This window comes from Polypterus senegalus, chromosome 5, assembly GCF_016835505.1.
Source record: "Polypterus senegalus isolate Bchr_013 chromosome 5, ASM1683550v1, whole genome shotgun sequence".
NCBI lineage: Eukaryota > Metazoa > Chordata > Cladistia > Polypteriformes > Polypteridae > Polypterus > Polypterus senegalus.
This window is the reverse complement of record NC_053158.1, coordinates 106,958,396-106,983,622: the sequence shown is the minus strand read 5'-3', so window position 1 is coordinate 106,983,622 and position 25,227 is coordinate 106,958,396. Positions and strand designations below refer to the sequence as shown.

At 39.0% G+C, this 25,227-nt stretch overlaps 1 protein-coding gene across 1 annotated transcript in view; it reads left to right on the top strand.

The window, feature by feature from the left end:
• LOC120529420 overlaps positions 1–24,404 on the top strand; it is a 67,019-nt gene extending 42,615 nt beyond the window's left edge. The window contains exon 5 of the mRNA XM_039753202.1: positions 23,954–24,404. Coding sequence (XP_039609136.1) covers positions 23,954–24,090 — 137 coding nt within the window. The 3' untranslated portion in view covers positions 24,091–24,404. The remainder of the gene's footprint in view (positions 1–23,953) is intronic.
• Positions 24,405–25,227: the final 823 nt, after the last annotated feature.

Sequence of the window (25,227 nt, the reverse complement as noted above, 5' to 3'; positions counted from 1 at the left end):
CTCTCATATATTTAAAAAACATTGTATCAACACAGATAGTACATGCTGCATATACACAGGTTTAAATGGAAACATGTTAGCTGGAGAGCGTGTGGTTTCGTAATTTGCATTTCATTATTATCTGATTGCTGGTTAAGAAAAGGCAACTGTTAATGTTGCTTAAAACTAAACTAAGCAATTAAGGGTTCTGAATCGTAATTAATGCGTTAAGTAAAGCAAACCAAAATATAAACATTATTGAAGCAAAACCCGCAAACCACTGCAGACCCCCAGGACCAGGTTTGAGTACCCCTGATTTGAACTTGCCACTCATGACTTTCATAAGGTTGGTGACTAGGAGAAAACTCTCACAAACCTACAAACTCCACTCAGATGATAGCTAAATCTGAATTTGAACCTACTGTTGGTCGTATGAGGTGTGAGTTAGCAATTCTAATCACTGTGCCTCGAACCATACCATGGTAACTAGGACCCTCCATTATACTGAAACAAGCACTTAGGCCTGTATGGTTGGTCAGTATCCACCACATGTTTACTCAACTGCTTTTTGACAACAAGATTAAGATGTTTTGAAGGTTTAGAAAGCTCTGACCAGGTGACACCCTTTTCAACTACAGTGGTGTCCTTTAAGGCACAATAAGGAATTTATGCTACTCTAAATAAAAGATATCTACAATTTTTCGTAAAGGTTTATCTAGTTTTTGTTCAGTGGCTTTTTAAAAGAAGATAATCCCACAGCAATGCACAGAGATCCTCTCTACAAGCCTCTGCATGATGACAGGAGCTACTAGGAGACGGCATGCTTTGTGATTACAGATGGCACTCTGGGGGCACTGGTTTAACCAGAAATTATGGAAGACTGGCAGTAAGCCAGCTCCATTTTGGGCAAGTGGGACACCTCTGTCTACTACAGGAAGCAGCTAACCAAAATGTTCCTAAGGATACCATCCCATTTTATAAGAGTGAGCTCAGAAATGCTGTCAGAATATTTACCATACATAAAAGTGATTTGCCGCAGTAACTCTAGTAAGAGTTTCAGGAAGCCTGTCTGCATTATACTGGGGATTGTAGAGTGCATTCCAGTAATTCAGAGGTAATCCCTTGAGCTGCAGCTTTGGTAGTATCATCATTACACTGATAGGACATTTCCTCCTAAGGTGGAAGACAGAAACCATTAAATGCCTCCAGAGATTCAGTGCAGTCAGTCATCTCAAAACAAGAGGGTGTAGATCAGAGATCAGCAATGGCTACTTGCATTTATAAAATAAGAATCATGCTGAGTTTGGGTGGACCCTACAACACAATAGAACACAAACTGTATTTTTTTAAATTTCTTAATGTGAGGCCAGTGAATTGCATGAATCTCCAATACTAGATTAGTAGATCTGCACTTAAACCACAAGAAAAAGTGGTAAGAGAAGTTTTAGAAAGTACTAAATGTGTATATTTAACATAAAGTGTATTACATGCAGAGCCAGTTGTAGGATTTTTGCTGCCCTAGGTGAAGTCATAAATGGCACCCTGCCATCCCCTTTGCTTCGAGAGGAATCATCACTGCCAGACTTCGAGATAGGACTGGGGACAGCAAAGTATTTAGGACCTTTAATTCACAATTTGAGAATGTCAAGTTAATGCAATCTGTTTACAAGGCTGCCTCAAAAAAAAAATACACTCTTGAGGAGTGTCATTTCAGAAAATAAGTGGAATCGGCCTGTATTAATACTCTTTATCTGTTGCTTTTAATATTTCTCTAAAGAAGATTAAGAAACACCTATGTTATTGCTAAAACTACACTTTGGTTTCTATAGTTATCTATTTAAACCACCAGCTAAATGTGTGCCTTTTGATAATGATATTCTACATTTTAAGACATTACTGTAACATATGCATGTTTAAATTAATAAAATAAATTGAAAACTTAGTATAATGACAACATTCAGTGAAATTGAGAATATAATGATTATCTTTAAATAAGAATCATTACCCACAATTATTATTTACCATATGCTTGTGTAAACATATAATGCAATCTAAAAAATGTACAACTGCTTTAGCGTGCCCAGAACGAATCTCACAAATGGTGATGAGCAACAGAGGACAATATTTGCTAGGTTTTAACACAAGTTTTAATGCGGGTCCATTTGGGAGATGTTCATAATTTGGGTTAAATCAGCTTTTAGCAATTCACTCAAGAGCAACAGTCCTGTTGCCATTTTGATTGTTTAATTTTATTTTGCCACACCTGTCTCTTCTATGCAATAGTGTGAGGATTATTATTATTGGCAAAATCATCATTGTTCGTGTTATTGTTAGACTACGTAAGGTCATCAGACGTTAAGACCAAATATCGCTAGTATGCAAAAATAATATAAAACAATATAATCGGACATTTAAGTCTAAGTGCACTGCTTAAAAAACGTTGCATTGCCCAGGGCTGTTTCTGGGCAGCAGACTATGATGTTTGCTGATGACATTGTGATCTGTAGCGATAGTAGGGAGCAGGTTGAGGAGACCCTGGAGAGGTGGAGATATGCTCTAGAGAGGAGAGGAATGAAGGTCAGTAGGAACAAGACAGAATACATGTGTGTAAATGAGAGGAAGGTCAGTGGAATGGAGAGGATGCAAGGAGTACAGTTGGTGAAGGTGGAGGAGTTTAAATACTTGGGATCAACAATACAGAGTAATGGGGATTGTGGAAGAGAGTGCTGGCAGGAAGGTCTACAGGACGGTAGTGAGACCAGCTGTGTTATATGGGATGGAGATAGTGGCACTGACCAGAAAGCAGGAGACAGAGCTGAAGGTGGCAGAGTTAAAGATGCTAAATTTTGCGTTGGGTGTGACGAGGATGGATTGGATTAGAAATGAGTACATAAGAGGGTCAGCTCAAGTTGGACGGTTGGGAGACAAAGCCAGAGAGGCGAGATTGCTTTGGCTTGGACATGTGCAGAGGAGAAATGCTGGGTATATTAGGAGAAGGATGCTAAGGATAGAGCTGCCAGAGGAAGAGGAAAAGAGGAAGGCCTAAGTGAAGGTTTATGGATGTGGCGAGAGAGGACATGCAGGTGGTGGGTGTAACAGAGGAAGATCCAGAAGACAGGAAGATATGGAAGAAGATGATCCACTGTGGCAACCCCTAATGGGAGCAGCCGAAAGAAGAAGAAGAAGATTGTGCTGTGTAGAGTGCAGACAGTGCAGGTGCTGCTGAGGCGCACAACATAAACTTCTCTTTGTGTTCCAGCCTGGTCCAGACAAATTTTTCTAATAAAATAAAGACAGAAATTGCTACATCAGGCTGCAGTAATGTGCTCTGACCACTAGACACTTGCCTAGACCACCTATGACCAGAAACCACCCTGATTACATGAACAATCATATAACATTTCCAGAGTTGCTTAAATCAACTTACACTCCAGCTGTCATGTAACCCAATCTTGTAAAATCAGGCACAAAGCAGAATCCAGCCTTTTGGCAGCAATACCAGTTCATCACAGGGTCCACCGCACACTTACAAGGGTCCAATTAAAAATCAACCAAATTAACCTCACCTACACACCTACCTATCATCTGGGAGGCAGTATGCTGACCACTGAGGCACAATGCCACACTTATAAAAGCAAATATATCAAGAAAAAAAATAGAGGCATATATATACCCAGGGAATTAATTAATAAAGCTAGACTGTGATTAAGCAATTTAAGCAAATGGCTTAAATAACTGTTAGGGTCGAAGTATGGCAGAAAAGGAAACTGGGGTTCATGGATGAAAATATACACAGAGAGGTACTGTAACATCTGCCCAGAGAGCAGGCACAACAGGAAACAAATCAAACACTTATTGTTAGGTCAATGGCTGCACATTTAATGTTAAAACTACAATTTTTTTTACTGCAGGACAGTTGGCAATAGTTAACTATTATTGGTGTGTATTGAAATTAATTTCAATGTTCATCAATAAAAAGAGTCAATTACCATAATAAGGGAATTCATGTTCTTCCCATGTTGTTCCATTAGTTAGTTAAGACATTCCAACACAATACTGTCTCAGTTCCCAAAGTTATTAAGCGGTCTTCACAATAAATAAGGGGAACAGAATCTCCCAGGCCCAATTCAGGATAGGGAATGGACTTAAGTGGGAACACAAGGTTTTGGGGTCATTATGGGGGCATTTGGCTGAACCTGTAGCCTTGTTTACCCTGGCCTTAAACGTACCTGTATCCCAATGGTCTGAAGCAGGGGTGAGCAATGTCAGCCTTGGAGGTTCACAGAGGCTGCTGGTTTTTGATGCAACCCAGTTGCCTAATTAGACACCAGTCCTTACCAATAACAGATCTTCTTTAGGTTTTTGGCTTGTTAGTGTTTTCATGTAAAGTCACTCTTGGATCGTTGATTTTTTTTCTTTTCTAAGGATATCTTCCAAATGATTTGAAGCTTAAAAACAGATTAATAATTGTATTTCACTTTTTTTTCCAGTTGCCTTCCCAATATTTCATAAAAGCAGATATTTCATGATGAATACACACAGGTGTAAATGAAAGCATGTTAGAGGGAGAACAGCTGGTTAAGTCATTTACAGTGTATTGCTAATAAGGAGCTAGTAAAAAATGTGAACGCAGCAGTCTAAGACTAAAATAACAATTAAAGCTGGAGAAACTGAACAAGTGAGACAACGAAAATGAAGCTTAAAAATATTGCTTGAGCAATCAGTACATCATTAGCAATAATTGAGTTCTCATTAAGAAACTGGGTTGGAACAAAAATCTGCTTCCACTGCGGCCCTCCAGAACTGACGCTGCTCACCTCAGAGTCTGAAATCATCAGTGAACAATCCAATGTTAGGAAGAGCTAATCAAAAAGAAAGACCACAGTGGATACTGTGCTAATTTTAATGATGCCTCATGTTTAAAACTCAGAATGGCAGAAGGATTGTGAGGCTCAGCACTCTCAGTGTGTATTCATACTGAAAATCAAGATCAAATGTCTTGTCCCTTTCTTCTCCCATCTCTCTTTGAGTTCCCCTCCGTACACCTGTGTTAAGGTATGACACCATCCACCTACTACTGTCCCTGGACGGGTCACACCCTGGTAGACACTTTGACACCAGAAGCCACCATATACATCTCTCTCTGTACACATCAGGTGAATTCAAGCATTAGATTAGGTTAGGTTAGATAAACTTTATTAATCACATGATTACATCTTGTCTAAAGATGGGGCCTGAGTTGCCTTTAAATCGTGCCTATTGTAATCTTTCTAGTTAGCCAATAAAAGGTGTAATTTTGCTTAATTTCTCACTTGATCACATGAGGAAATTCAGATGTGTAAGTACATTTTTTTAATTACTTGCAAAAACACCCATATTAAAACCCTTTTCATTGACCCACAACAGTTCGTACATTCAACAACTTGACAGAACTAGAGGCCCCACACAGCCCCTCAGATGCTAAAATCTAAACTTTTAGTCATTATTGTCAATACAATACACAAATCAAACCAACCGTGAGAACAAATAAAGATAAACCTCAAAGTGTAAATGTCAAATAGCAAAACGTGCCAGCTGGGTGACCGACAGTGCCACCTGTAGGCTGGAGGTGATGAGCTCCTCGTGTATTTCACTTCCTTCCCAGAATGTGCCCCTTAGGTTGTCAGGATGACATTGGTTCAGTCACAGAGCATCTGATTGGACAAAGCTTGCCAGTCTGAAACAGCACTGCTATGATCAGAAATTAAAAAGGTTGTGCGGCAGTGAACAGATAGCAAGGAAGTCTATGCAGAAACACGTGGACTGCCGTAATTTAGTGCAATGAGAAATTAGCAACATCTAAAATAGAGAACAAATGAGTTGTAATGTATATTGTTAGTGGTCCCCAGATTCACTACAGGGAGTCCTGTATGACTGCAGGTTTTTATATCAATCAATTTAACAGTCAGTGCCTCATTCTTACTTTTAATTGATCCTATTGTTTACTGAGTTGTCCTTCATATTTATTCATTCTGAAATATTTGTATTTTGGCAAAACTGTAAATGCTTTTCTCTTTTCTAAAAGAATTAGAATTAGAATTAGAATTAGAACAATCTAGACGAGAACAGGCCATTCAGCCCAACAAAGCTCGCCAGTCCTATCCACTTGCTTCCTCCAAGAAAACATCAAGTCGAGTTTTGAAAGTCCCTAACGTCTTACTGTCTACCACACTACTTGGTAGCTTATTCCAAGTGTCTATCGTTCTTTGTGTAAAGAAAAACTTCCTAATGTTTGTGCGAAATTTACCCTTAACAAGTTTCCAACTGTGTCCCCGTGTTCTTGATGAGCTCATTTTAAAATACAAGACTCGATCCACTGTACTAATTCCCTTTATAATTTTAAACACTTCGATCATGTCACCTCTTAATCTTCTTTTGCTTAAACTGTAAAGGCTCAGCTCTTTTAATCTTTCCTCATAATTCAACCCCTGTAGACCTGGAATCAGCCTAGTCGCTCTTCTCTGGACCTTTTCTAGTGCTGCTATGTCCTTTTGTAGCCTGGAGACCAAAACTGCACACAGTACTCAAGATGAGGCCTCACCAGTGCATTATAAAGGTTGAGCATAACCTCCTTGGACTTGTACTCCACAGATTGTGCTATATAACCTAACATTCTGTTAGCCTTCTTAATGGCTTCTGAACACTGTTTGGAAGTTGATAGCTTGGAGTCCACTATGACTCCTAAATCCTTCTCATAAGGTGTACTCTCGATTTTTCGACCGCCCATTGTGTATTCAAACCTAATATTTTTACTTCCTATGTGTAATACTTTACATTTACTGACATTAAATTTCATCTGCCACAAATCTGCCCAAGCCTGTATGCTATCCAAGTCCTTCTGTAATGATATAACGGATTCCAAATTATCTGCTAATCCACCTATCTTGGTATCATCTGCAAACTTAACCAGCTTGTTACTTATATTCCTATCTAAATCATGTATATATATTAAAAATAGCAGCGGCCCTAGCACTGACCCCTGTGGAACAAGAGTTTGCTTGCTTAATTGTATCCAGATTACCAACAACACTGAATGCTAAAGGACAGCAATATGAACACCATATTCATTTGTCTGTTCGTTTATAAGAAACATTTCTTAATGTGCAGACAACTGAAAATGGCTGTGAAACAATTGCTCCCTTTTAACATTCAATACACGAAAGTCATTGGTAATCATCAGCATTTGGATCAAATTAAAGGAGCAAACTCTGCAGGAAAGGGTAAGTTAAAAAGGAAAGGGACATCCATCCATCCATCCATCCATTTTCTAAGGGACATATAAGTATTTAAAACAACGGCAAAGAATGTAGGTATTTTTCAGGTTCTTGGAAATGTTTGTTGGCCAGTTAAATAAACAATGAGATCAATTAAAAGGAAGAATAACACACCGATTGTGAAGTTAGTTGGAAAAAAATGTTGTGGCCATGGGGCATCCCCAGGATTGAATTTGAAAACTACTTTTGTTTTTTTCTGTCCTTTAGCCCCTCCTGGGCCCAGTAATACTGATGGTGTACTGTTACATTCTCAAATCTTTTAATCCATCTCAGGAATAATGAAAGCTGGTGCCTGATAGATAGATAGATAGATAGATAGATAGATAGATAGATAGATAGATAGATAGATAGATAGATAGATAGATAGATAGATACTTTATTAATCCCAAGGGGGAATTCACATATTCTGGTAAATATTCTTCATTGGGCCCACTTATCCCATGTTGAGCTGTCCCTGTCCTAACCAGCTTCTTAAGAGTTTTAGTCTGCAGTTTATTTTCAGCGCAATTTTCATTCCAGCCTCAGCTATAGGCCATTAAAGCAGAAATGTTACACTCAAGCTACGCAGGTTGAAACACCAATGTAATTTATAGATGAAAGTCTGAATCTGCTGAAATGTAAAGTTACTTTGTAAAAGGGGGTGAATTACACTTTATTTCCTTTTCCTTTACTTCTGATTATGTTAAGTTTGAATAACAACAACAACATTTATTTATATAGCACATTTTCATACAAAAAATGTAGCTCAAATTGCTTTACATAATAAAGACTAGAAGAATAAAAGACATAGTCAGAAAATAAAATAAGTCAACATTAATTAACATAGAATAAGAGTAAGGTCCAATGGCCAGGGTGGACAGAAAAAACAAAAAAAAAACTCCAGACGGCTGGAGAAAAAAATAAAATCTTTAGGGATTCCAGACCATGAGACCGCCCAGTCCTCTCTGGGTATTCTACCTCACATAAATGAAACAGTCCTCTTTGTATTTAGGGTTCTCATGGAAGGACTTGATGATGATGGTCACATAGACTTCTGGCTTTTAGTCCATCAATGTTGGAGCATCATGATGCTTTGAGTAGGTGGTGGTGGCGCAGGCCACCGAATTGAACTAAGTGTTTGGCCAATTTTACCACAGACCACTAGGGGGAGTCACTGAGCCATTGGTCACAGTGCTTTGACACCTCATCAATAAGAGGACAAAAGTCTACTAAACTAAAGTGTCTCACAAATGGCGTGTCATGTGACTACTGTTGTTATCTCCTGCATATGTGAAGAAACAACATGTTTTTGTATATTTGGTAGAAATCTTTAACCAGGAGGACTGACAAAATCAGGACACATTATATTTGTTTGCTTTCATTTTAAATGATTAATTTGAAAGTTGAGTGGTTTGGCCACATTGACACAATATCATGTATTATACAAGTGACAACATCTGGGCACCTTGTGGCTAAATTTATTTGTATTAAATAGCAGCACATAACTTCTTTTTTATTGAATCACCCTTTTTGGTGTCATTCCAGGGTCTAAGAGAGATGATGCTTATCCCTGTTTTCCTCTACAGCTTTATAATCCATGCTGATGGTATTTTAAACTACAACCCAATGCCCTGGGCCTGACATTGCTTCTTGTCATATCAGTTTATATAAGGGAAAGACTCAGTCCAACAGAAAATTGACAAAACAGATAAATGAGTGGTAATGTGAGCTGTATGTTACAGCTAATCATCAGTGATAGAAGATGGGTAAGCAAAAATTGATGAGCTAATGATATTGATGAGCTAGTGACAGAGCAATGAATAGTGATGTGCAAAAGATACAAAGAAAGATAGTCAGGAGCCAATGCTAGACACGTGGTAGTGATGATCTGTTACAGACAGGGATACCCTTGTCATAGACAGACAGCCGGCATTGAGGTCATCACAGAGAGAGAGTGAGACACGAGGCAGTGCAGTTTGTTTCATTATGAAGGCCTTTTGTATTGAGGCAGATGAGATAGGTGCTTGCTGCCAAAAGCCTGACTTTTTGTTGTGGGGTATGACAGTCGTTCGATAATGTCAATTTAAACAGCTGAAAATCCCTGCCCATGTCACATTTACTGAGTACTGAGCTGACGTAGTATACAAAAGATTAACAGCTATGCCAAGTTCAGCTGCAATCCCTGCCTTTTTTTCTTTTTCCCATTCTGTTATGGTATGTAAAACATTGAACATCAGCCAGACAAATATCGCTTCTGTTTGTGAGGTCCAAAAAACCTGTGTTCCTTATTCCTCATTGCAGTATTCTATGCATTGAGCATTCATTAGTTCAACTTCACCTTCAACTTTATTGTCATATGTACTCAGTACAATGAAAATCTTATTTGCGAGTCCTCCAGCAATAAACAAAAATGCACAGCAACAGACAAGAATACACAACTATAAGCAAAAACACTCAGGTGCAAAAGAAATGCAAAAACAAAAAGAAATAAGAGTGCACATGCAAATAAATAAACGATTCAATGTAAGCTCTGTAGTTATATGGTCTCAAGAAGGCCTTCCATGTCCTCTAGTGCAGGGAATGCTGTTCCAATAATATTTTGTGCCAATTTTATCACCTGCTGTAGAGCCTTGTGGTCCCATTCTGTACTGCCCCCAAACCAGACTGCGATGGAGTAGGTGAGGATATTCTCAATTGTACATCTATAGAGGTTGCTGAGGATAGTGCTTGGGATACCAAACTTCCTCAGCCTTCTCAGAAAATAGAAATGCTGCTGGGTTTTCCTCACCAGGTCTATAATGTGGTAGGTCCAAGTGAGATCCTCAGAGATGTTAATACCAAGATATTTAACTGTGACCACTTTCTCCACCTCAGCCTCACCTCAGCCTCTCCAATGTGCAGTGGTGGGAGCTGATTGAGTCTCTTCTGCATGTCAATGATCATCTCTTTCAGAGATTACTACCCTGCCACCACTTCACAAGGCCACCCACCTCCATCCTGTATTCTGACTCGTCACCCCCAGGAATCAGTCAAATGGTGATGGCATCATCAGCAGATTTAATAATACTGGTGTTATGGTGGGAAGCAACACAGTCATGGGTAAAGGGCATGTATGACATGGAACTCAGAACACATCCTTGTGGGGTTCCTGTATTTATGGTTATTGTTTTGGAAATGTTGTACCCCAGCCTGACTGACTGGGGTCTGCTTGTTAAAACGTCCAGGACCCAGTTTCAGAAAGTAGGTGGCACACCTAGAGTGGAGAGCCTGTTGGTGAGCTTAGCTGGTATCATGGTATTAAAAGCTGAGCTATAATCAATAGATAGATAGATAGATAGATAGATAGATAGATAGATAGATAGATAGATAGATACTTTATTAATCCCAAGGGGAAATTCACAAAACACTAATCCAATAAACAGTAATCCGGTATAGCATCCCTTGTTCTCTAGGTGTGTAAGAACTGTATGCAGTGTTGTGCCAACTGTGTTCTCTGTTGACCTGTTTGGTGTATATGCAAACTGTAGGGGGTCCATTGTGTCAGGTATGAATGTTTGAATGTGGCTCATAATGATTTTCATAATGATTTCAGGAGTCAATGCATCAGGCCAGTAGTTGTTCAGACAGCTAACTTTTCTCACTTTAGGGAGTGGAATAATGGTGGTTGTTTTGTAGCAGTTGTGTAAGTGAGAGGGTAAATACATCAGCCAGAACATCGGCCATGGTTGAAGCACAAGCTTTGAGTGCGCGTCCAGCAGTGTTATCAGGGCTGGCTGTCTTCCGGTGGTTTATTCTCCTTAGAGACTTTTCCCCATCTGTGGATGATATTGTGAATGGTCAGCGTTAAACCCTCATTAGCCCCCATCCTGCCCATTGATTTGGAGTTGTGGGCTTCAAAGTTGGCATAGAATTCGTTGAACTCATCTGGACAGAAATGGCTGTCAGTGGTCAATCCTCTACTTCTGTATCTGTAGCCTGTGATGTTTTCCAATCCCTGCAACATAATATGAGTGTCAGCATTAGTGTAGTGACCTTCTGTAATTTTTCTTCAGTCCAAGTGTTTATGTAGCTGGAATCTACTAAACTGTGTTCCTCCAGGTTAACAGTGCCATCCTCGTTCATAGCAGCTCTCTTAAAAACATCCCACGGAGTAAACTGAAAGCAGTCCTGAAGCTCCTGCTCAGATTCTTCTATCCACACTTTAACAGTTTTCCTTATTGCGGGAAGTTGTTTGAGGAGCTGTCTGTTTGCCGGATAGAGGAATACAGAGATATGATCAGACTGTCCCAAGAAAGGGTGAGGTACTGCCTTATACACCCCCATCACATTACTATACACGTTATCCAGTGTGTTCTTCTCACATGTAGGAAAAGTAATGTGGTGTTGGAATGCTGGCAACACAGTCTGTAAGTTATAATGTTTAAAGTCGCCAGCCACTATAAACACTGCATTGGGGTGTTTGTTTTCTCGTGCATTTAGTTGTCAGCTCTCATGCACACAGAGCCCATCCCACGACTAAAGACAAATTTAATCCTGGTTGATTTTATCAGATTGAGTTGTAGACTTGTTGCATTGAGCTGCTGGCTATGTCACATAATTCAGGAGTGCATCACTGACTTAAGCAAATTGTATGCGGTGAGAAGTCTTTCTAATTGTTTGACATGGTAGTGAATCCAATAGGAAATGGATTGCATTTGTGACTTAAAAGAGAAGAGGCTTTCTAAAGTAGCTGATTGAGGAAGGGTCGATAAAAGAGTCTAAGTTCAGTACAGAAAGAACAAACTATGTGGCATCTAATTCAAAAGAAAAAGACTAAGTCATTGTCACAGCTCAAAGCCTATCTAATTCATATGTGAGCACTCACAAGAATTCTTTTGAAAACCCAATTTCAAATACACAGTGAGTTTATCCCAAACATGAGATAACAAGCATGTCCCACCGCCATCTTTTATAAGGCAGAGTGCTGCTGTTACATTCATCCATGGTGTAGACCACGACGTGGCCACAGTGCTGTTACTATAAACAACGACCAATACAATGCAAAATGGTGGTGCTTGGAAGACTGAATACCACCACAAAATGGCGTCACATGATGTCATCATAATAAGGATAAAAGTAAAGTACAAGCAATAGTAATGCAATAACATTCAGAAATAATAATAAAGAGTCCAAACTAAAGGTTATGATAAAAACATGTTTATGTTATAGTTTAATTTAGCAACTGGATAAGATGCTGGGTGGTGATGGCTTGGTGATCTTGGCTTCAGTGAACATGAAATACAAAGGTCTCTGTGTTGTCCATGACTGTTATATCAGCCTGTTGCATTTAAACCATTTCTGCACTTTTGTATTTTCGTTGAAAACAGTTAAGGCGGGAGGAGAGTAGTAATTAGGCATTAAAAAGTTGGTATGACGCTGGGAAAATTGTATCGCAAAGGAAGGTGACTGTGTAGAAAAGTCCTTGCAATTTCTTTTTGAAAATCTTAATTAAAAGAGTTAAAACAAAGTGCGGAAACATTTTGAACGTCCCTCGTATAAAAGTTACAGGGTTTACAACATAGTCTGAATACAGTAGAGAAGTTCAGAGAGGATGAATGTAACACCAACACTTCAGGATGAGCACCAAGTGAAGTGTTCCATATTTCTGTACAGTAAACACGCTTTGCTGTAGGCAATTACGTCATCCACACTCTGTGCAATTTTCTTTGGCAGAGTTGTTTAGGTTCTTAATGCTAGAAAAGATGAAGTTTAAAATCCAGTAGGCCTTCAGGATTGAGCTATGATGACAGCCGAGGCTCACACCATTCACACAGGTATAAAGTGTTTCTGTTTCCTTTGTGTGGAGCAGCAGCCCACAGGCTCCCCTTTCCCAGGCCCATTGAAACTTTCCCAGCGCCTCAATGAGGTCATCCACATAGTAAACCATGAATACTTCCCTCTAAGCAGTAATTGCTTTTGTGTACTTTCTCGGCAGCTCTTCCCTTTCAGATCAGAAGAAATCAATGTCACAATTGTTTCGGTGAATTCTCACACACAAATTGATGTGGCATTATGTGTGCAGGCTTTCCATTGGTCCTCATTTTATTCCACAGCAGTTTCAAAGCCGAAAATGAGCTGAACACTTAAGTATCTGAAAACAGACAAATATTGTTTGGAAAGAATGATTTAAAAAGTTTCTTTTCCAAGGATCAGATAACATTTTTTTCTTTCTTGCACAAAAACTTGCCCCATATTTATGGTTAAAATGTGTTCACGTGCTAAATGGACCATCTTCATTTTTAGGCGTGACGTCAGCTTTGTGTTGATGCATTAGTTAATAACCTCAAAAACCTCAACAGTGCACATGCAGTGCTGCCTGCCTGCCGTTTTGGGTTTGGCTTCTTGCCCGTTTTTCAGGTGCACGCTTCATCTGCTTCAGTAGATATTTACTTTCCCCTTATCTGTAAAAAACAGTTAAGATAAGAGGGGCAGGTTTGCCAGGAACAGTTGCTTGATCTTTGTGTGACTAGCTGTCGTTAGAACTTAGTGAAAGTGATGTGAGTCTTTGATATTCTGAATCATGTGGTGCTGCCGAGAACGTCGCTATAGTGTTGGGAAAAGCGTGCCATATTTACTACCATGCATCCATTGTGAAGGCTCTTTTTTCCATTTGCCATTGGTTGCAGGGCAGGGTTGGCCAGCCTATCAAACACACATGTACACCTCTGAACAATTTATTGTCTTGAGTTAACATTTAACGGATGGAACTGATTAACTTAAATATGTTGACCTGTGGTTCACTTTTCATGTCCTCCCTGCGTGGAGTTTGCATGTTCTCCCCATGTCTGCATGGGTTTCCTCTGGGTGCTCTGGTTTCCTCCCACAGTCCAAAGACATGCATGTTAGGTGGCTTGGCGATTCTAAATTGTCCCTAGTGTGTGCTTGGTGTGTGTGTGTGTGTGTGTGTGTGCCCTGCGGTGGGCTGGCGCCCTGCCCGGGGTTTGTTTCCTGCCTTGAGCCCTCTGTTGTGTGGGTTTGGGTCCAGAAGACCCCTTTGACCCTGTAGTTAGGATATAGCAGGTTGGATAATGGATGGATGGATGGATGGATGTTGACCTATTCGAAAAGTGGAGATGATTATTATGTGCTGGAAATCTTAAGGTTTCTGCTAGACTACTTTCTTTTCATTTTCTTTGGCAGTTTAGCAAAGTGATCCTCATGAGTGTAATTGACATGGCATCTTGTTTGTCAGTTTGAACAGACTACATTGTGAAGGCTTGACCCTTACCGCTGCTGCTTCTAAGGAAACACACATGGATAGATTTGCAGTGAATAAAAATTTGATGAATAACTTTTGCTATGTATCATCCATTTCTAAGGTCGATTCAGGGTTATGAATGCAGGAGCCCACCCTGGCAGGCCTAAGGTTATGACAAGAACAGACTCTGGGAGGGGTGCCACACCTTGTAAACATTAAGTATAAAACAAAATGGCTCAACATTCCTGCTGCTAACAAAGCCTTTGCTGTTCTAAATATGTGAGCACATCCTGTCTTGCTTGATTTCTTTCACATTACTAACTCCAGTGAAGTGGTCCAGTTGATGATTATCACAAAAAGGGTAGTGAAGGGGTTAAAATTATTATCAAAGCAAAGTGATCATAACATAATATAATATTAACATGCCTGCTTAATGCAATTCAGAGTCATTGTAATATTCCAGCAGAACTGCGTGAAAGGCATGAGACAACCCTGGATAGTGCTGCAGTCCATAACAGGACCTACTCATGCACCCACTCACATTCAGACCAGTTATGTTGCTAGTTATCATAATCTGCATGTCTGGGGATGTGGAAAGAAAATCCATGTAGACACAGGAAGAACATGCAGACTCAACATGGACAAAGACTGGGTGTAGAATTTAAACTCAGGATCCACAAAGTGGCTGTTTTGGCTTTGCATCACCATTCTGGTCACCAAGACAGCAGCACAGAAGAATTAATTCAGGTTAGGTTGGGTTAGGGAGCACGCACTGGTACAGAGTGTTGCCGCACCCACCACACAACGAAACAGCTTGGGATCCTGGTTTAAATTCTCCTGCGCAGACATGTTGTTCAGTCCCACCCTACAGAAATGACCCTCTATCTGCCACAGCCAGGTGTTACGTGGGTGTCCCCTTAGCCTGGTTCAGCCACTCTGGTCCTCAACAGTGAGGATCCTCTGAGCCAGATCACCCTCAGGGAATCACACCACATGGCCGTAGTGCCGTAACTGACGCTCCCTCACAATGCAGGTAATGTGCCTCATTTGAGACTCCATGAACAACTGCTCATTCGACACAAAGTCAAACCAATGGTACCCAAGGATTTTCCAGAGAAACTCAGTATCAAAGAAGTTCAAACTTCGTCTTAGGTCACTGTATAGCATCCATGTCTCGCAACCAGATAGCAAGACAGGAAGCACCAGGACTGTAAAGACTTGGACCTTCGTCCTTTTGCATAGATATCAGGAGCACCACACACCCCTTTCCAGCGACCTCATGACCCCCCCATGCTCTCCCAATCCGTCTACTGACTTCATAGGAAGAGTCACCAGAGACATGAATGTCACTGCAGGGTAAATAAACCTCTCAACAAGGTCGACACTCTCTCCGCAAACAGACACACTGCAGATGGCTGTGCCCAAGAGGTCATTAAATTTATTAAATGTATATTTATGAAATATTCATTGACATAAGGCACCAAGAAAGTGTACACTGAGTAAAAGACTCATGAAGTCGTGTGCACAAAAGTGGATACATCTGTCTGATACATCCGTGAAATCCAAAAGCGGGACAGTAAAGTGTTTTAGACATTGCAAAGAAATATAAAAGTTAGTAGTTAAATATGCCCTTTAGAGTTCAAGTACATCAGACATTGTGACTATAAATTTGTGTAGTACTTTAGTGTAACTTTAAATACTTTAATGCATAAACTTTACATTTTATGAGTTATTTTTTCCTTGAGAGTGTGCAATTCAATATCTGGGTAAATTTGCTATGTCATAAGTTACATTTGCCCTTTAGTTTAAGAAATTAAGCAAAAATATATTTTTGTGAGAAAACTCTGGATGTCAAAACTGGCAAATAATGGTTTCTGAGAATTTGCAAGTGCTTTACAAAATAATTCAATATGTGCCTCTAGGACAATCGAGATCAAATGTCTTTCAGAGTAGTGGGAGCTTCAGTTCACAAGCCAGCAGCAAATGTTTCATTAATTAAGGCCAAAGCAAAAAGATGTCCATCATGATCCAACACTAAATACCTGCCTATAGTTATTAATTTGAACATTCAGTTATTACAAGAAGAAGAAGCCATTCAGCCTAACATAGCTTGTTAATCTCTAGCTTCAAATTCTTCCAAAAAAACCATCCAGCCCAGTTCTAAAGGTCCTCAAAGAGTCCTTTTAAAACCAGGAACCCACTGACACAGCCTTTCACAAACCTGTCATCTATTTATGGTTATTCATGGAATCTGGTACAGATCATTCTGGAACGTAACGTGAATGGTTCTTTTGGTAACCAACAATGGTTCCCTTATGGCATCACTATGAAGAAACACTTTGGCATCTTTTTTCTAACAATGTAGTATATGTAGCCATTACTGTATGTCTGTTATAAGCTATGGCAATGTTTTTTTGGTTGGCTTGCTTTACAGAGACATACATAAAAGTAAAGCAACTAACAAATGACATGTTTTGAAGTGTGACTGTTTAGAACTGACAGAGAAAGGAATCAGTCCAAAAACCTCAGAGGATCTCCTGCAGCTGACTAATTCAGGCAAAAAAATAAACAGAGTTTTTAATTTACAGGGAAGAAAACAAATAAATGAGAATACTGACTATTTCAATAATGGTAAAGATTGAAGCATATCAATGTATTTATTATATTGGAGCCCTAGAAATTCCTTCGTTTTCTATAGTCTGCTTTGTATTCAAGCTGAAAATTGTAACATAGTTCCTATTTTTTTATTTTATTTTTTTTTTAGACTTCAGTCATTAAAATACGATTTTTAGGAAAAGCACACATATACAGTTTACAGTTTAAAGTACTAAACTGGGCAGGCCTTGTTGCATTATATCACAGAAGTGCTCCAGTTCAGCTAATTTCCAGCAGAATCGTCCTGGGTTTTGTTGGTGCAGTGGACCTTCACACTCTGATTTCTGCACTTACTGGTGCATTGAGTGATGATGGTAGGATGAAGGTGAACTTCAGTTTTAAACTAGCTTATTTTTTTACGAAGAGTTACTGTATTTAATCATTTATATCTAAGAAACTACATCAGCAAGACATTCATTTTAGCCTTCCTATGCTTCAAAGATCTGAGAATGTGCTTGTTTATTTCTGTTGCACAACAAACTTGGAAAATGTTTGAAGTTATAGACATTATAAATGATTAGATTCTATATCTTATATATAAACGTCTGCACGTGGAAGTGTGTGTGTGTGTGTGTTTGTCCCGAAAGTGAGAGGTGAAGTCGGGGTAACGGGAAACAGGAAACTTGCTTGGCTGCTAATAACACAAGCAAGGCCAGCACGTCAGCAAAATGAAACATCAGAAGAAAAACAAAGTCACTTAGCCTTGAACATCGGCAAATAGGTAACCCTTTTACTTTTCCTCCCACTGCTAATACACAAGTGAGGCGAGCACGTCGGCAAAATGAATCCTCCTAGGAGAGAGAAGCCCAGAGTTGTTCCTTTCAATTACCTGACTCTACATTTCAGTTTTTATTCTGAGAATTTTGATAGTTTCTAGGAGCCCAGGCTTTTTACAGCACCGGCTTATATAGCTAGTATTTTATAATAATACATTGTGAGATTTTTGAGATCCTGACAACCCCCTAAATGTGCTGTGTGCCGAAACGCTGTTAATGCTGGCAGGCTCTCCGTGTGATGTGTCTGTCGCCCGATGGCTAATGCAGGGAATATTAAAAACTAAGCACTGAACTTTTCTCTTGTGCAGGAAGGCTATCTGTTCTTTTAATCTGAGAACAAAGCTAATTCAAGATGGCTGACGGTGCCACTGCTTGTATGCTGTGTGTGCTTAAGTAACAGGTCCCATCTGAATAAATGCTATGAGACTGTTCCTGTCTTCACAACATTAAAGCTGATTTTCGCAGAAACCTGGACTCACCTCCTTCTCTCTTGTCCAAGTCTGTGACCCATACATCACAATATACATATATGTAATACAGTACATGTATGTTTTAATTTATATATAAATTATTGGTTATATTGTATTTTTGTTATTAAATATGAGTAGGTGTAAAGTAATGATAAATGGATGGTTATTTTAGTATGTCACATGTCCAGTTTGCTTTACAAGACTAAAAGCCAGAATTGATCATTACAATTTATATATTATTTTAAATGTACTGTCCCCTGCAAAACACCAAAGTTTTGAACATTTTCAGATTTTTCAGATTTCAGGATTGGAGATCCCAGATGTGTACTTCAGAAAACTTTTAGAGTTTTCATGCTCATGTGTACAGAGAACAGTGAAATTCTTACTTGTGCATGCTAATCAACACGCAACACGTCACCATGATTAGTGTGAGCCGAACTCCTTTACCTTGAAGCTTCTGTCTTCCTTATCTCAAAACACGTTTGCCATGACCTAATAAAAATCAGGAAAAGAAATCTCATGCACACACATTGATATCACCACAATCATGTAATCAAAAGTGTAAGCAGCAGATGTACGTACGTCAGACTCATTAAAGAATGTATCTTTATCACTGATTACCATGTTCTTATCTTTAGTGGAGAGTTCCCATTTTGGTGTTGGTGATGTTCTTAGACTTGGAAACTTTTATGAATAGCAAGAAGGAAAATATGTGAATATCATTGAAACTGGAAAAAAAACAAGTGTGCTGTGTAATGTGAAACAGTGATGAGAGAATATTTGAAAAACTAAACCGAGCATAAACAACAGCGAGTAGTACACTAACGTCTCACGCATTTACCGTGTTTATATTTGACATGATCGGTGTCCCAGTAATCCTTCATTCAGAGTTCATAGTTGTGCTGGACCAGGCCATCAGCTGTGTTCTGCCTTCTCGTATTCGAGGAAAAGGAATGACTTCTTTTTATCTTTTCTTTTTTATCTAATGTTTTATATTCATACATTGACTTTACTAAGCAAAACCAAAATGGAAACATCTTGAGGTTTAAAATTTAGCTGACAAAAGCTGACTATGAACAATTTTGTTCTCTAACTTATTAGGTCCCACCTCATTTCAGCCCACTCCAATGCTTTTAAGTAAGTGTTGATTTGCTGTGGTTGCTACTTTTTTTGAGCTGTCACTGCTCACACTGAACCCGCCAAGTCACATTTACAACTGACGGCGAATGCAATGACCAGCTTTTTGGTTTGTTCTGAAAAGATGCTGGCTTTCTAAGTTTACAGTATTGGATCCAGCTTTCTGGATTGATTGATTTAAAGAAAATCAGATTCATTGAATGAATGGATAAGTGTTTCTTGGAAAGCTGAAAACTGGGGGTTTATTTGTTTCATTTTTATTAAAACATTGAAGGTGAATGACCAGTTATAGGAGTCAAAGGTCATGGCTTTTTTATCTGTCAGTTTACACTCAAGCCTGCTTGCTTACTTATGGATGAAAAGTGTACAACTTGAGAAAAAAATGAATACTGTAATCTTTGCACATGGATATACATAAAAGGGGGTATTTGTTCATTATGGAAGTTTGTTAGTGGATTTTGTTAAGATATCTAAAATATAGATTTGCAAAATGAATACCTGAAAGAATGAAAGTCCACCGATTTTCTAACCCACTTATCCAGTTTTGGGGTTATGTGGAGCCAATGGTTATTTCAACAGCAGTAGATGCAAAGCAGGAGCCAATGCCGGGTGGTGTGCCAGTTTGTTACAGTATACCCGGTCACCAGCAGGGGGTGCCTGTTTCCTGTATATCGATGCAGAGCAGACTCGAGCCTTATTACCAATCCTTCTTGTAACCATGGCGGAAAGAATGAGATGATAGAAATGCGGCATAAAAAGAGATAAACATATTTAACTTACTTTAAAACGTAGCTTCCACCCCCACATTACAATGTATTAATACATTCATACATGTCAAGGCTGGAGAGAAGCCAATGGAACAGTTGTCAGCATTCCCCTCTGAAGAACTGGATGACAACTACACACGGCCTTATCTGGCAGAGTGTTCGCCAGCATGGAGATGGCTTCTAGCTTCTGAATAGTTTCTCCTCATTTTATATACTCATGTTTTTATTAACCTTGCCAGGTATGAGCAACTGTCATCAGAGCCGTCTATGTTATTTCTGAGTCATACCCAAAGAACACGCTGTGTACCTGTTCTGATCACTCATGGCCTCTGCCTGAAAGTAATGGCTCAGAACTACTTTAATCAACCAAAATCCCTGCCCATGGAATTCGTTCACAGAGAAAGCTTGAAGTAGCAGATAGGGACTCTCGGCCATGAACCAAGTAGGGCAACTAGCCTGCCTGTGCCATCTTTCAGTTGTCATTTCATCTCCCTGGCAGTTTCTCTCTGTCAGCTTATTTGTGTGGTCTGAGCTATAACATAATGTGCTTGAAATAAATCTCACAGATCACAGTGGCACACTTTAAACCTATTACTATACACCCTTGCACACACACTTCTGATATCACACACACATGCACACAGATATCTAATGTTAAAATGCGAGGCCCCAAGTCTGCAAGTTCTGGTCTATTTTCTTATACTGAGATTTTTTTTCCTTTGAGTACATGATACATATTTTTGGAGTTGGCAAAAATATTTCTTTGGCAGTGTCACATACTGAATTTTAACTTTTCAAATAAAAGGAAAATATGTGTACACACGTTCCAAATGCAATAAAATCTTTAAGGGTCACATTATGCATGGATTCAGACTCCAGCACAGTTCCCAGTGATTTCATTATACAATATTAGTAAATCAAATGAGAAAATACAGCATGCTCTGGAAGGCATTTAAAACAATGATGCTTTTATTTTGTCTTTTATTTGTGTGTTTAATTGTGTACATTTTTATTTGAATGTCCTAAATGTTTCAGGTTTCCTGGATACATCTTAGTATAGTTTAATTCAAGCCCTTTTAATTGAATAACTTTTGCACCCCTGCTGTAAACCTGGGATTTGTAACTTGCACATATCCGTTGTTTTTTTTTTTTTGTTTCCAACCAAAAACATTTCTGTTGATCTTATCCATCCACTTGTCTAAACCCTTTTCTTACATTAGAGAGCTGCAGATCACAGGAGCCAATCCTGATAGTATGAGGTGCATGGCAGCTTGTCACAGGCCACACTTGTATATATACACATGTTAGAGCCGACAATTAATTTAATAAGCTGATCTCTTGGAAATTCAGATAAAGTTCAAATACAAGAAGAACACACCATCTGCAAAATAACAATTCTGGTGCTGTAAAGTACAGGCTCCTAACCACAATGAGTCCCAACAAAGACTCAAAATGTCCACTAGAGGTGGGAGGGGGAACCGTCAAACCCTGGCTAGTCATAAAAAATGCAAACATAGATTCTTTATAAAGAAAAAGATTTCTGTTTACAAAAATTCTTTGTGGTACAAAATAAGCTCTGAGGAGCACAAAAGCACAGAAGGTAATGCCTTCTTGAAAATGTACAATCTGAACAGCAAACACAGCCCCAACACAAAATGTCGTGATCTAGGAGTCTGAAGCATGTAGTCCCAAACATGCCCACTGGAGGGGGATATTACAGTCAAACCCCAACTGGTAATAAGAGCAAGTAAATATCTTTATGAAATAAAAGATTTATTAATCTGTGAAGCACAAAGGCAAAATAGAGTTGCCTGTAACAAAGGCAATCTGAGTTGAACAAAGTCCTAATTGGGGATTAATAGTGTATCAAAATCAAATCAAACCAAAAATACAGAATCCAAATAGAGTAGTTGAAAAAAACAGCAAAATTCCAAAATATAAAAAAGACACAAACACAGCAAAACACAAATAATTCATCATAAAGTCCAGATTGAATTCACAATAAACCACCTGGAACTGTGGAAGACCCTCCGGATTTATAGGGTGGAGACCGGATCCTGGCGGTAACTGGCAGGTGTCCACATTTCTTGGTAGACCACCCAAAAAAGACACAAGGAACATAACAAAGGCAGCCTATGCACAGAGACAAAACCAAATCAAAAAATAATGAATGACGCAAGTAATTAATATACATAAAAGAATCAAAAATGAATAAAGATACATAAATCATAATTTTAGATATGCATTATTTTCACTTTTACTTTAAAACTTGGGGGGTTGGTCAGTCCTAAGCCGCGCACACTCCTAAGGCTGCCTCTGACCAAGAGAATGGTAGAAAAGCAGAGCAAAAGGACAGAAAAAATTAGAAAGTCAGAACTATTCTAAAAGAACAGAAAACTCAGGAGAAGTCACCAGCCACCTAGTTCATTCAATGAACCGCAAGGGACTGTGAGTTTTCTTCAGCCTTTATAGAACTGAGGGCAGTTCCTTGATGGTGATGGGCAGTTGGCCTTGCCTCTTGCGGGGACCACCCACAAAACACAAGCGACATTTTAAAAATGACATATACAAAGTAATTAACAATATTATAATGAAAAATTAACAAACTAGACATAAATAAGAAATATAAAACCTAGCCTAGGGGCGATGACCATGGCTTTAATATAACAACTGGGACTTGAATTCAAGTGCCTGGTGCGGTGAAGATGAATCTGTAAACAATGAGCTGCCTCGCAACACAGAAAGATAAAAAGACCAATTGTTTTATTGATTCCTTCGCAATTATTGAAACCCATTAATTGCAATTTGTATTTTCTTCCATGCATTACTGTTTCCCTTGTGAGACAGTGGCGCTTTCATTAAATACTGAAAGGATAGGTGGGCTAGAAAAGGAATAGGTGGTTGGATAAACTATTCATTCACTGAAGTGTAACTCATTTCAAAACAAAAGTGAACAAGCTTGTGAATGATATCAGTAATGACCACGAACACAGAAAGCAACATTTGTGGGCAGATGAAATGGTACAAAACAGCAGCAAAGCTTAAAGGCTTGAGTCATAAGGGCTTGAGGTTTCACTCAACCACATGGCACCAGTTTAATCTGATACTTAACTTAATGCACACAGCTTTACAGTGGGAGGAAACTGCAGTGCCCAGAGAAATTTTCATTGAAATATTGGGTGAATGTGCAGTCTACAGTATGCAGACAGTGACTATTTCAGGCTTTGAACCAAGGGTCCTGGAACAATGAGGGAACCATACTGTCTCAAATTTAGAGGGCTGGTGATCATCAGCTTACACATAATTGTGTATTTAGATGGGTGGCATAGTGGCACAATAGTTAATGTAGCTGTTTCTCCATGCTCGTGTTGGTGTTCCTCTGTGTATCACTTCTTTCCTCTCAAATTCCCAAGTTAAATTAACTGACGATTTTAAACGGACCCTGTGTGAGAGTGAGCATCCCATCCAGAGGTGGTGGTATAGGTGCCTGACCCTCACAACTTACACAATTAAGCACGTAGGAGAATGACATATCACAATTTGTTTATCCAGAATACAGATTTCACGCTGGAGTTGACTTTGTGCTATTCAATATCTGCTCTTGCTCATTCACTAACAGCGTTATTGTTTTTTTCTGCAGTGTATAAGCCAGTGCCACACACCTTCTCTGAGGACTGGGTGGCTATGCAGACACAAAGGATGCTTGACTTGCGCATAAATCCCGTCTCTGGCTTCTCATCCCACTGGGACTATGAGAAGAAGCAGTGGAAAAAGTGAAATCTGTATGCTACTAATCAATCAACTGATTCATCATAACTCTTTTGTGAATGCTTACCTAATTATAACCAATAAATCATTCAGGCCTCGGCAGCACTAGTGAATCTGTTACGTTTGTTAATGACATAATCATGGAGTAATTAGACTTCATGCAGCATTACATTAGAAAGTCCTGTACATAAAATGCATTAGCTAATAAGGGGACGTGCACTGGTTTTATTCTGACTTTAGGGGAGGTGTGTTTCTGAAGTGCACAAAGAAATGCATGACAGAAAATTAAGCAAATTGTTTTCATACATTGTAATTAAAGCTTAGAAAATGCATGTGGGTGTTCTGTGAGTCTATGTACAAAGTATTCTGCATATCTTTCCCTAATAAGAATCATCATTTTCCATTTATTGTACTATTGTTTTATATCTAGGTGTTTTGGAGACAACATCTTAGCACCTTGGTTTTAACAGTCAAATGAGTTCTTTAGAATTGTTTGCTATTTTTCTGCAATCTAGTGCAAAAATTGTATTTAATTCATAACAGGTTAACACAAAGATGGCTGACAGTTCCTTCCTGGGTGAGCATGACTTATTTAAAATGACACAGATTTTCAAAATGTGTCAGTAAGAACAACAGCTGTTTAAACCAATTCTGCTGCAGTGCACTATATTTGATTTAACACCGCTTCACAAACACAACCAAAGCTTAATAACGCCACTGAAATGTTATCAGCATTCTCAAAGGCAGGCTGAAGACACTTGGGGATCATCCCTCTAGAAAATGATCTGGCAAGGTTTACGTCTCTGAAGTATATAACAGTGCCCTGCCAACTGCCTTACAAATATTAATTTTAAGCACTTTGTTCACATATTTAGTAATCGTCTCTTGCAAGTAACATTCACTCACACATTTTATGAAACTTCAAGGCAGTCAGCTTGTGAACGGGTTAGCTACAGATCTGTAAGGTACAACGTGTAGAACTGACAGCATGAAAAAACAGTCTGCATGAGCAAATGTCAAAAGAAAATATGTTTGAAGAACTTCAGTTTGTGCTATAAAAATGTTCTGAAAATGAAAAACACGATGCTGAGCCAGAATAAAAATGATTTATAAATGAGGCACAATGTGAATAAAAAAACTGAAGAA